Source organism: Oryctolagus cuniculus, chromosome 15, assembly GCF_964237555.1.
Source record: "Oryctolagus cuniculus chromosome 15, mOryCun1.1, whole genome shotgun sequence".
In the NCBI taxonomy this organism is placed as follows: Eukaryota; Metazoa; Chordata; class Mammalia; order Lagomorpha; family Leporidae; genus Oryctolagus; species Oryctolagus cuniculus.
Window position 1 is genome coordinate 85,313,153 of NC_091446.1, and position 13,130 is coordinate 85,326,282.

General features: G+C 53.0%; 1 protein-coding gene across 2 annotated transcripts in view; it reads right to left on the reverse strand.

The window, feature by feature from the left end:
* Positions 1 to 10,274: 10,274 nt before the first annotated feature.
* RET (ret proto-oncogene) overlaps positions 10,275 to 13,130 on the reverse strand; it is a 48,560-nt gene continuing 45,704 nt past the window's right edge. For both annotated transcript variants that reach the window (XM_051836896.2, XM_051836899.2), the window contains one exon: positions 10,275 to 12,564. In XM_051836896.2, coding sequence (XP_051692856.2) covers positions 12,407 to 12,564 — 158 coding nt within the window. In that variant the 3' untranslated portion in view covers positions 10,275 to 12,406. The remainder of the gene's footprint in view (positions 12,565 to 13,130) is intronic.

Below are 13,130 nucleotides of genomic sequence, written 5' to 3' on the forward strand. Positions count from 1 at the left end.
GAGACTGGACATGAATCTGGCTTGTGGACCTCCAGATCAGACAGCAAGGTACCTGCACCACAACCCACCACTCACCGACAAGGACCCTTGTGGACAAGGGAACAGATGCTGGAGAAAAAAAGACATCCCGTGTCACACAAGGAGAATCAAGACGTTGAAGGAGGAAGAGGCATCCATGTCTTGCCGGTCCCCGCACACTCAAGGTGAATTAGCCATGAGTACCATGTGGGGAACCCCTCCCCCCCAGGCTGCTGCTTGGAGGCATGAGTCTGCAGAAATGCATCCTTTCACTGCTCTGAGGCCAGCAGCCCAAGGTCAAGGTGTTAGCCAGGCCGTGTTCCCCGTGAAGGTTCATGGGGAGGATCCTTCCCGGTCTTTCCCTGGCTCTGGTGCTCGCTGGCAAGCCGTGGCGTTCCACGGCCTCTAGACGTGACACCCAGTGTCTGCCTCTGCTTTCAGGCAGCTCCTCTGTGTGTCTCCCTCATGTCTGCAGTTCCTTCTTCTAAGGACACCAGCCATTGGATTCTGGCACACCCTGATGCAGCATGACCCAACATTGAGTTGATCACATAGACGAAGACTTGGTTTCCAAGTAAAGTCAAATGTGCAGATTCTGGGGGTGAGGACTTGAACTTTGTGGAGGACACAATGTATCCACCACCGATGGCAACCTCCTCAACTTCTTTTGTTTGCAAGATTTATTTATTAGAGAGAGATCAAGAGATCGAGAGAGAGAGAGAGATCCTTCCATCTTTTAGTTAACTCCCTAAATAGCCACCACAGACAGTCCAGGCTGAAACCAGGAGCCAGGAACTCCATCTGGGTCTCCTACGTGGGTGGCAGGACCTGGCACTTGGGCCTTCCAGATGCACCAGCAGGAAGCTGGTTCAGAGGCAGAGCAGCTGGGACTCGAACTGGCGCTCCAATATACGGGATGCCAGCATTGCAAGTGGCAGCTTCATCCACCGTGCCCCAAGGCCGGCCCCAGACTCATCCATTCCTGGTAGAAACAGGCACTACTCTTTCTACATCTATCCTACCTCTTTCTTGGAATACTCAGACGACCCAAATGGAAAGCATTTCAAAGAAATGTCTGGATCTTCTCGTCCCCAGCTCTTACCTGTCAGCCCCAAGCCCTTGATGGCAAAAGCTCCTCCCTGCTCTGGGACACAGGGCCCGCGAGCTTCCTCAGGACAGACTCACTTAGCACTGGAACCATGGCCCTCTCTTTCCATTGCCTTCCCCCTTCCTTCTGTTCCTCCTCCTTCACTTAAAAAAAGATTTACTTATTTGAAAGGCAGAGTTGCAGAGAGAGAGAGAGAGAGAGAGAGAGAGAGATCTTCTATCCACTGGTTCGCTCCCCAAATGGCTGCAATGGCCAAAGCTGGACCAACCCGAAGCCAGGAGCCAGGAGCCTCCTCTGGGTTCCCACATGGGTGCAGGGGCCCAAGGACTTGGGCCATTTTCTACTGCTTTCCCAGGCCACAGCAGAGAGCTGGATCGGAAGAGGAGCAGCTGGGACTCCATCTGGCGCCCATATGGGATGCCGGCACTGCAGGCAGATATGTAACCTACTATGCCACAGCACCAGCCCCCCAAGAAGCTCTTCTCAGGCATTTTAAGGGAAGGAGATGCTGACTAACTCAGTGTCTCTGTCTTTGAAGTGAGTTCTGAGCCTCCTGGGACTGGATTAGCTACCATGAGAGTTAGGTTGTTGGAAAGTGAGGCTGCCCTCGTGTGTTCTTCTTGGACACACACTCCCTGGCCCTTGTGATTGCCACCCAGAGTTGAGGCAGCAGGAGGCCCCCACCAGAAGCTGAGCAGGTGTCAGCAGGGTGCCCTTGGACTTTCCCCCACACCCCAAAATAAACCCCATTCTCTTACAGATTACCCAGTCTCAGCTATTCCGTTCCAGCAAAAAGGACCAAGGCAGTGGGAAAACATTCCTTCCTGATAGGCCAAAACCATCCAAGCGTTCCGCGGCTCCTCGCTAAACCACAGCTGAGAGGACTGCCAGGCTTGGCTGGATGCCGCAGACCACGGGTGCCAGACTGTCCTGGGATTGTTCTCAGGAAGAGGCGCTTTGCTCGGGGAGCCAGCCGTGAACCTGAAGAAGGCTCCTCAGAGACCGTCTTTCCCCAGACACTGTGGCTGTTTTGTGCGTGAGTGCGCTGGACAAGGTCTTTTGGTTTCCCGGGAACTGCCTGCATCTACCACTTCCCCATGCCTCGCCCTTGGCTCGGGTGCAGCATTTAGCCGCTCTGGCTTAGCTCCGCTGCACATCTTGTTGCTTCTGCTAAACCACTCCAGGCTTCCTGCCTGACCTCAGGGTTCCGCAACCAGCGAGCTGTTCCCAAGGCCTGAGGACACGTCTCAGCAGCTGACTCATCTCTGGATCCCCAACAGCAGGAGAGCCTCACCGTGGTCCCTCTGGATCTCTGTGATAGCCCCGACCCGAGACTTAGGTGCTGATGAATTTGTATGTCCAGGCTGACGCTGGAAGTTATCAAGTAGGGGATACCGTCACTAATCGAAGTTCTTTTTATAGTCCTCAGCCTCCTTTGCACATCGATCTCAATGAGTGGCTGCCCTCACCATAGCTTGTCAACTAGCCAGAGACCAGAGAGCACACATACACGGGGCGGGGGGCACACCTGCTTTCCCAGCAATGCAGAACTTATGCATGCTGGAACCCCCGCCCAAATGAACCGCAAGCGAAGCACCTTTGAGAGTACGTCTAATGACTACAGAGGTGACTGTTTTCAAAGGGCGGGGCCTTAAAAAAGAGGTAAGATTGAAGCTAAAGGAAACCCTGTCACAGGTCCTTACGTCAAACACGCGGCATTAGCAGCAACCACAATGAAATCCCCGGAGAGAGTCAGAGAGGCCCGAGAAAATGCAAATGTGCAGCCTCTGATTCTGCAAAGGAAGTGTAATGGGAACCAGCTGACAGTACCCTTCGCTCCAAGAATCTCAGAAGGAAGAGGGTCTGGTAGCACCGCGTGAGCTAAATATAACCTAGCGGAAGAATTGGTCACCATCCGAAACCAACACTGCAGGCGACATTTGAGAGGCGGCTGAGGTTACTCTGGTGTCAGCTGTCATCCTGCAACAAAGAAATCCCAAGGAAACTCTGAAGTGGAGTTCATCCAGATTCCAGCCCTGAAACACGCTTTATGTTTGTTCTCAGCCTTCCAGCCCCAGAGTATCAACAGTTGGGCTCACTCCTCACAGCTAAAGAAGCAGTTCAGGCCGGCGCCGCGGCTCACTAGGCTAATCCTCCGCCTAGCGGCGCCGGCACACCGGGTTCTAGTCCCGGTCGGGGCACCGGATTCTGTCCTGGTTGCCCCTCTTCCAGGCCAGCTCTCTGCTGTGGCCAGGGAGTGCAGTGGAGGATGGCCCAAGTGCTTGGGCCCTGCACCCCATGGGAGACCAGGAAAAGCACCTGGCTCCTGCCATCGGATTAGCGCGGTGCGCCGGCCGCAGCGCGCCGGCCGCGGCGGCCATTGGAGGGTGAACCAACGGCAAAGGAAGACCTTTCTCTCTGTCTCTCTCTCTCACTGTCCACTCTGCCTGTCAAAAAAAAAAAAAAAAAAAAGCAATCCAGGGCCGGTGCTGGGGCGTGCCGGGTTGAGCATCCACCTGCAGTGCTGGCATCCCCTATGGGCACTGGTTCGAGTCCCGGCTGCTCCACTTCCGATCCAGCTCGCTGCTGATAACCTGGGAAAGCAGTAGAAGATGGCCCAAGTCCTTGGGCCCCTGCACCCACGTGGGAGACCTGGAAGAACATCCTGGCTCCTGGCTTCAGATCGGTGCAGCTCCAGCCATTGCAGCCATTTGGGAAGTGAACCAGTGTCTGTCTGTCTGTCTCCCTCTCTCTCTGCCTCTGCTTTTCAGAAAGAAAGATAAAATTTTTTTTTAATGTATATGTGAACGGTGTTTGGAGGCAGGGCCTTTGGAAGGTGATTGGATCAGACAAGGCCATGGGGGCTGGTGTGTAGCTCGTGATGGCATCGGTAGCTTTACAAGAGGAGAGAACCGAGCTCACAGGCGTGCTCTGTCTCTCCAAGTCACGATGCAGCAGGGAGGCCAAAGCCGCTACCAGCGCCATGCTCTCGGGCTTCTGACGTCAGAACTGGGAGCCACATGAACTTCTCTTTATGGATTACCCAGGCTCAAGTATTTTGTTATTGCAACAGAGAAGACCAAGGCTCATCCTAATGACATTCCTAGATTATCCCACATGGAAACCACTGCCCATCAATCTTACTGACTGCCGAGTAAACCCACCCATCATCAGGGACCCCTCCACCCCCCAACCCTGATGAAAGCTGAGAAATTCAAGCGTTGTCAAAGGAGACCATATTCTATTCTCCCTCCCCTCCCCTCCCCTTCCCTCCCCTCCCCTCTCCTCCCTTCTCCTTCCTCCCCTCTTTTCTCCTCTCCTTTCCATTTGAAAGGCAGAATTACACACACAAAGAATCTTCCATCCCTTGGTTCACTCTCTCAAATGGTCTTAATACCAGGGCTGGGCCAGACCAAAGCCAGCAGCCTAGAACTTCCTCTGATTCTCCCACTCGGGTGCGGGGGGGTCTAAACACTTGGGCCATCTTCTGCTGCTTTTCCAGGCACATTAGCAGGGAGCTGGATCGGAAGTGGCACAGCTAGGGCTTGAACTGGCGCTCCTATGGGATGCCAGTGTCCCGGGCAGAGGCTTAAACCTCGGCACCACTAAGCTGGCCCCTGCGTCCTCCTATTCCTGATGGTGGGGTTGCTATGAAGGTGGCTGGGCAATCCCTGAGCTGTGAAGAGCCTTCTCGGACCGGTCAGCAGGCAAGGCAATGACCAAGCATGGGGACTGAGACAGAGCATGCAAAGCGTGCCTGGCCAGGCCACGTATGATGCAAGGACTCTGACCACAGCCTCCGCAGTGGCCAGGACAGGAAGCCAAACCACAGCGTCCACAACAACTGGCCCAGGACGTCAGGGCTTGGTCAGGAACTGCCAGCTTCCTTGCTTCCTTTTTTTTTTTTTGCCCATTGCCAGCTCAGAACCAATCAGAGAAAGCCAAGTACGTTCCCCAAACTAATCACATAAGACACCTTGGTGCTAGCTACCCTCAGCGTCCACAGCCTCCCAAGCCAGCACTCCTAATGCCTTTCCATCTCCTCTCGAATCAGTTTTTTTTTACTATAAAGCTTTTCCATCCCTCTACCTGCCTTTTTTTAAAAAAAGATTTATTGATTTATTTATTTGGAAGTCAGAGTTACAGTGAGAGAGGGAGGGAGGGAGGGAAGGAGAGAGAGAAACAGAGAGGGAATCTTCCATATGCTGGTTCACTCCCCAAATGGCCACAATGACCAGGGCTGGGCCAGGCTGAAGCCAGGAGCCAGGAGCTTCTTCTGGTTCGCCCAAGCACTTGGACTATCCTCTGCTGCTTTCCCAGACACATTGTCAGGGAGCTGGATCGGAAGTGGAACAGCCGGGACTCGAACCACTGCCCATATGGGATGCCAGCGCTGCAGATGGTGACTTTACCTGCTACATCACGGCGTCAGCCCCGCCCTGCCTGCCTCTAAAGCCCTGCTAAAAGCCAGTGCTGTTGGCTGAATCTTCTGCTACAGCAACTTCAGAACAGTTTCTGCTTGTTCTCACGTGGATGGGCTCTGTTTATTTTTACAAAGTTGAAGACTTCAAGAAGTTCCCCTTACCCACGGTTTTAATTACCCACAGTCAACTGCAATCTGGAAATGTTAAATAAAAAATTCCAAAAATAAACATGTCATGAGTTCCCCCCCTGCCCCCCCGCAAGATGTGTTTATTTATTTGAAAGGCAGAGTGACAGAGAGAGAGGGAGAGACAGAGATCTTCCATCTGCTGGTTCACCCCTCAGTTGGCCACAATAGCCAGGGCACTCCATCTGGGTCGCCCACATGAGTGGCAGGAACCCAAGTGCATTAGCAGGAAGCTGGATCAGCAGCACAGGGTAGCAGGGACTTGAACCAGGCACTGCGACACGGGACACAGACGACCAAATCTGTAGCTTAACCTGCTGTGCCACAACACCTGCTCTGATTCCTACGTTTTATTTATTTATTTAAAAGTCAGAGTTACACAGAGAGGCAGAGAGAGAGAGAGAGAGAGAGAGGGAGGTCTTCCACCCACTGGTTCACTCCCCAAATGGCTGCAATGGCCGGAGCTGCGCCAATCCAAAGCCGGGAGCCAGGAGCTTCCTCTGGGTCTTCCATGCGGGTGCAGGGGCCCAAGGACTTGGTCCGTCTTCCACTGCTTTCCCAGGCCATAGCAGAGAGCTGGATCAGAAGAGGAGTAGGCGGGACTTGAACCGGCGCCCATATGGGATGCCAGCACTACAGGCAGCGGCTTTACCTGCTAAGTCATAGCACCAGCCCCAATTCTTAAGTTTTAAGTTGTGTGCCATTCTGAGCAGTGTGACCAACTCAGGACGTGAATCACATGTACACTGTATCCACAATGTATAAGCTACCCCCTTGAGAGCCACTGAGTAGTCATCTACAGGACTTGGCTCTGTGGTTTCAGGCATCCACACGTGGACTGGTGGATGAGAGCTCTGTCTGAAAGCCTCTTCATAAATACACAACCATTAGTTTCCATAATCTCACTTAGTCCCCCAGACCCTGGGAATCCAAGCAATGCAGCAGCTGTACCGTCTCAGGACCTGTGCCGGAATCTCTAGGAAAATTTCTGAGCTCCCTGAAGTTCTCCTAAGAAAGGCACAAAACACAGAGCAAGTCCCGAGTCCTTGGGGAGAGGCTTGTGGACACAGGCGGTGACACAGGCACTGCCTGGCTCCCCCCACCCTTCAGCCACCATCGCTTGCCTCAGGCAGCCTCATACCAGTCCCGCCCACGTCCCCAGAGACACCTTCTTTGGAGGTTAGGGGTGCGGGTGAGGAATGAGAGCCTTAACAAAGCCCTCAGATCTCCCTGGTACTGTTTACAGCCTTGGCAAAGATAGACACAGACTCAGACACTCACAATGAACTTCCTGTTTTTATTTAACAAATGGACAGTTTGCATGGCAAATACTGTGTATGAAATATCAATTGTTTCCTTTTCCAACAGCAAAACATGATCTTTTTTTTTTCTTTAAGCCCAGAATGTACTCTCCTTACCTTGCCTGTCGACACTTATTTTTAAACTTGAATTGCTAAGCATCATTTGCAAGGATGTGGGTTTGTGGTCTCTGCTGGGGTGGCCGGGGACTCCTGCAGCCACAGTGGCTGGGCGGGCCTTGGGCTGCGGGCTGTCTCCATGCTGCCTGGCCTGGTTCCCTGTGACAATGACGTCTCAGCAGCCACTGCTGCCAAGGCTCTTGGGCCTGGGCTGCAGCCCAGAGATCTTGGTTGGCCGTGTCCTGCCATTTAACACATCCCAGGAACAGCTGCAAGAGTATCTCGTCACTTGACACAGCACTCCAAACCACAGCTGCAAGGATGAACTGACTTATTCTGGGTGTGTGCAGTGTTTGTCCCCGTAACTCTGGGCGGGGCAGGAGGGGGGGGGGAGGGCAAAGTTACCCTCACAGGTGTCAGCAGTCACTTACCTGCCCAACTTGAAAAATGATCCACATCCAGGGGTGGCATTTTGGGCTCTCAAGCTAAGATGATCCAGCTCCCCAGAGTGGTAGAAGGCTCTGCAAAGTTCTGTCCCAGGCTGCCACCACCCAGACGGGACAGGGACACCCAAGCTCTGAGGGTTTCTTAGGTGTGCCTAGAACCACCCTCCAGTTGCAGAGGCAATAGAATATTCTGCATGTGAACAGGCACCGGAGTCAGAGAGAAGAAACGCTTCCTTTAGACTGGAGGAAATCTGCCTCGCCCTTCTGAATTTTCCTTTGTACATAAAGTATTCAAACAAGCCCTGCTCTTAAACATGGTCAACTGGATTCTCACCCAAATATTAGCTGGCTTCGTGGTGGCCAGGCCTCCTTTGTGGAGGTTGGCAGAAAATGTGTTGTTTCTGGGGGAAAAAAAAAGAGCAAAAACATAGGGCCAGCGCTGTGGTGCAGCGGGTTAAAGCCCTGGCCTGAAGTGCCGGCATCCCATATGGGCACCGGTTCCAGTCCTGGCTGCTCCTCTTCTGATCCAGCTCTCTGCTATGGCCTGGGAAAACAGTGGAAGATGGCCCAAGTGCTTGGGCCCCTGCACCCATGTGGGAGACCCAGAAGAAGCTCCTGGATCCTAGCTTTGGATTGGTGCAGCTCTGGCTGTTGCGGCCATCTGGGGAGTGAACCAGCAATGGAAGACCTCTCTCTGTTTCTACCTCTCTCTGTAATTCTGTCTTCCAAATAAATAAAAAATAAATCTCTAAAAATATACATAAATATTCCTAATGGAAGTTCTGTTCTTTAAAAAAAGGGGGGGCTCTTAGCACCAGTGTTTCGCATCCTGGGCTCCTATATACTCAGAGCTTAAGGCTGCAGCAGGTAACTGGCCCGAGATGTGAAACACAGTCAGCAGTGAGGAGCCGTTAGCAGCAGAAGTGTTGCCCAAACTACTGGGAAGCTGAACACACACCTTATCTCCAGCTTCTGCAGTCTGCAGAGCCATGAGTAGACACCAAGGGCCAGGGGTGGCCTCGCTGGCTGGTGATGCAAACACAAAAGCCCCTGTCCATGCGCCCAGGTGACATTCTGTCCCCTGGAAAGAAAACAGGTGCTCAGCATCCACTGCACTGTGGCCACACATCAGACTGGTGACGGTAACAACCAGTGTTTGCCAAGTGACCCGGCTGCTCCTTGCCAAGGACTACAGGAAGTATCACGCAATCTGACAAAGCCCAATGGGAAGGCATCCACAGCAGCAGTAAGTTAGGTTTCACAGCGACTCGGGGCAGAGCCTTCCTTTTTTTTTTTTTTTTTTAAGCTTTACTTATTTACCTTGAAAGGCAGAGTTGCAGGCAGAGGGAGGGAGAGAGGTCTTCCATCCGCTGATTCACCCCTCCAAATGGCTGCAACAGCCAGAGTGGGGTCTATCCAAAGCCAGGAGCCAGGAGCTTCTTCGGGGTCTGCCATGCGGGTGCAGGGGTCCAAGAACTTGGGCCACCTTCCTCTGCTTTCCCAGGCCATCATTAGGGAGCTGGATCAGAAGCGGAGCTGGATCAGGACTTGAACCCTCACCCACACGGGATGCCAGTGCTGTAGGCTGATACTTAACCTACTCTGCCACAGTGCCGGCAACTCCCTCTCACTTCTGATGGAACTTCATTGGTAATGAACACATCTTACACTCTCTCTGTTCCAAGCAATCAAACACAAAATAACAGGCATCCATTCAGCCCAGTGGTTACTGCTGTGTTCCGTGTTGAAGGACCTGGGTTTGGTTCAGTACCTGCCCCCAGCTTCCTGCTAATGTAGACCCTGGGAAGTAGTGGTGATGGCTCAAGTGTCGAGAGTGCTTTGCCATTAGCTGGTGCCGCGGCTCAATAGGCTAATCCTCCACCTTGCGGCGCCGGCACACCGGGTTCTAGTCCCGGTCAGGGCACCGGATTCTGTCCCGGTTGCCCCTCTTCCAGGCCAGCTCTCTGCTGTGGCCCGGGAAGGCAGTGGAGGATGGCCCAAGTGCGTGGGCCCTGCATCCCATGGGAGACCAGGAGAAGCACCTGGCTCCTGACTTCGAATCAGAGCGGTGCGCCGGCCACAGTGCGCCAGCCGTGGCGGCCACTGGAGGGTGAACCAACGGCAAAAGGAAGACCTTTCTCTCTGTCTCTCACTATCCACTCTGCCTGTCCAAAAAAAAAAAAAAAAAAAAAGAGTGCTTTGCCATTAAACAGGGAAACCTGGATTGATTTCCCAGCTCCCCATATTAGCTAAGCCAACCCGGGCTGTTACGGGTATTTGGGGATAGAACTAGTGAAAGGGAACTCTCTCTCACTCTTTCTCTTCTTTCTCTCGAATAAATAATTTCACAAAAAAAAAAAACCTTTTAAGACCATCAGCAGGGAGCAAACTACTAAACCTGATGTTTGCTGTTTTATTCCCGGCAGAGAAGCTGAAGGAAGGAATTCCTTGAACAGTGGAGCTGGCTGAACTGACAGCCTATTCCCATGCATGTGTGCATGTCATGTGGGACGAACCAGTGACAGCAGGAAGCCCTAGCCCTTGGGCCACCGGTGGATGGCCCCAGTAGCTATCAGGAGTTTCTGGCAACATTTTAATTCTTGCAACGGAACACTGAAGCATCAGAAATCTGAAGTTTGCAAGGAGGAAGTTCCAGAGAAAAGAAAGCTGACACATTTTGTGTTACATAATTTTATTTACACAACTGAAATTGTTTTCTTAGTCACCTTGATTACAAAAAAAACCAAGTGAACAGGGTATGATTGAATACCTTTGCATAATGGGTTTTACAAATTTCAGTAACTGGTTACTACTTAACACTCAGTAATACTGGATACTTAGTCAAGTCTGCATCTACGTGGTCAGAATTTTGTCTGCTGGGACTGTTAGGATGCACACTTCTATAACTCAGGAGCAGACAACTGGACTATTAGTCAGGGGTTTGTTCCCCAACACTGGGTCAGCCGGGAAGACCCAGACTTCTCATCCCGCTGAGAATAAACCTGCCACAGCTACAAGGCACTGGAAAGGGAGAGTGCCTCTTTACGTCTGCATTTGGTAAGACTCTCTTTAAGCACATCTGAACATCAAGTTCACCACGACTTCTAGACTTCTAGGTATTTGCAAAAGAATGTATCACAGTGTATCTGAAAAGTGGCTCAAACTAAAGCCGGGCTACAGGTCCAGTACACACTTTGCCAGTTGTCTTCCTGTGTGTGCACACACGTAACCCTAAGGCTCTCTCGCGTCCCCGCCCAAGCTCTCTTGGCCACCCCCAAACGCCAGATTGCACTGCCTTTGTGAAACACCCACGAAGTACAGTATTTTCAACAAGACTCTCAGGAGTCCTATCACAGCGCTTGAAGTCTGAGGATCAGGCCGTGTCTTAGTAACCACCCCTTTCCTGCAGTGACAAGGCTCAGCCGGCCGCAAGAGCTGCTGGGACTTCCCAAGAGCCACACAGCCCCTCCCCCACAAGGCAGCGAATGCATGTGGCCACAGTGAAGAAGCTTCCGTAGGCGGCACGGTCACAAATCTAAGCAACAGACCACGCCCTGCTTATAGCAGCATCAAATGAGAAACACAGGGAGAGCCGACCCGTGAGCTTGTGGCGGGAGCTCTACAAGAGCCAAACGCGGTCTCTTCATTCCAGAATGTGCCCAGAGGGAGGGGCCCGGCCCGGGCCACTGCCAGGGCTACTTGGAACACAGCCAGATCTGTCCCTTTGGGGCTAAGTGGCTACCGCACCAAGCCGAGTGAACAGGGGCCCCACCAGCTCCCAGCACGCAATCCGAGCTGCAGTTGCTTTCTTGGTGCAGGGGCAGGCCAGTGGTGGGTGGGGACAGCAGAGGCCTGTGCTGTCAGTGGTCCTGGGACTGGAGACCACTGCAACTCCAGACACTCCCTTTTCTTCATCCGGTTCTGGTCACTCGGGACTGAACACGCGAGGGTGGTGCAGCGGGCCCAGGACGGGTAGACGGGTCTTGCGAGCCCTCTTCCCCCACGCCGCTGCTACCTGCGAGCCCTCTTCCCCCAAGGCCGCTGCTACCGACATAGCAAGCGACTCTCTCTCCATTGTGCTAAATCTAAGAACCATTGGTATTGAGATATAATGACTAAACGTCTTTCTAAGAGAAGGTTACATGGTTTCAACAACAAAACAAAAACAGAACCTTCTCGGGACCTCAAATGCTGAACCGCGGCCCCAGCCCCCCACCCCATCCTGAGACCCCCACATCCCCTCCAGCCCTGGCAGGAGGAAGACTGTGACACCACCACCCAGCCCCATACCGGGCTCTCAGCCTGAACAGGGACGGGTCACTCTGGCCCCACTGCGTCCCTCCTGCCTCGTGTGTACAGGTGTGTATGTGTGTGCATGTGTGCTTGTGTGCTTCATGTTTAATCCTTGTTGCTCTGTTTGGCGGCAACCATAAAAAGCAGACAGTTCAGGTACAATCACTTATACAAGGTAGTGGCAGACCCACGAGGGGGACACAGAGCACACGGCAGTCACAGAGGGTCACACACCGACAGGGCGCTGAGAAGGGACTGCTCAGCCACGGAGTCTCGGGACCCTCGTCCCAGTGGGGGGACGTGGTCTGGTGCGGGGGAAAAGTCACCGGCTTACTGGGGTCAAAACCGCTTGGGGGGACCAGTGACCACCAACTACCGGGAACGAGTCTGCCACCTTGGCAACTGAACTTGGCTTGGCCAGTGTGATGTGCACCAAAGGAGCCGGTGCTGGTGGCTTCCCACGCTTGGCCTGTTTCTTCCCCCTGGCGAGTCCGTTACCTTTCCCAAAGGAATGTTAACTATCAAAGGAGTCCGTTAGTTTTGCCGCTGAGGGTGAAACCATCCAGTTAGCATATACACTATCATTTGCATATCTTGGGAACCCAGGGTTAGTGCCATCAGTTCTCGTGAGTGGTACAGGACTCTCTCCGGGCCAGCTCGGGTCTGACATGCCTAAAAATGAAAACACATCATTCGCTCTGCACCGAAGACCCCGCGTTTCACGTGTAGACAGCAAGGCCTTGGCAAAACTCCCTTAGGGGCTCAAACCGAACTCGCGGGTCCCGGGACCATTGCTCCGGGTTCCCAAGTAGCACGTGATTTTGACTTTCAGGAGCTTCCATCTCAAATCAGATGCGGATTGGAACTGTATAATGTATATATATATACATATATATATTTTTTTTCTCAACAGCTTAGGGCAGTGGGAACGCTCTCTAGAATGTTCTCTGACTCAAAGGAGCCTACTCGCCGCTCGTCCAGGCCGACACCGGAGGAGAGGACCTTCCCCACTGAGGGCGCATGCAGGCCAACCCTGCAGGGTTGTGGGCACTCAGGCAGTGAGTCAGGAGGCTATGCGGGAGGAACACTCTTGAGACATGGCTCGCGACGCCGAGATCTCAAAACGGACCAGGAGGGGAGTTAGGAAACAGGAGAAATGGCAAGGACTTCATCGAAGACGAAAGCAGGAGTTTTGGCAAGAACCGGTATTTACTGTCCATCGCAACACCACGGCACCA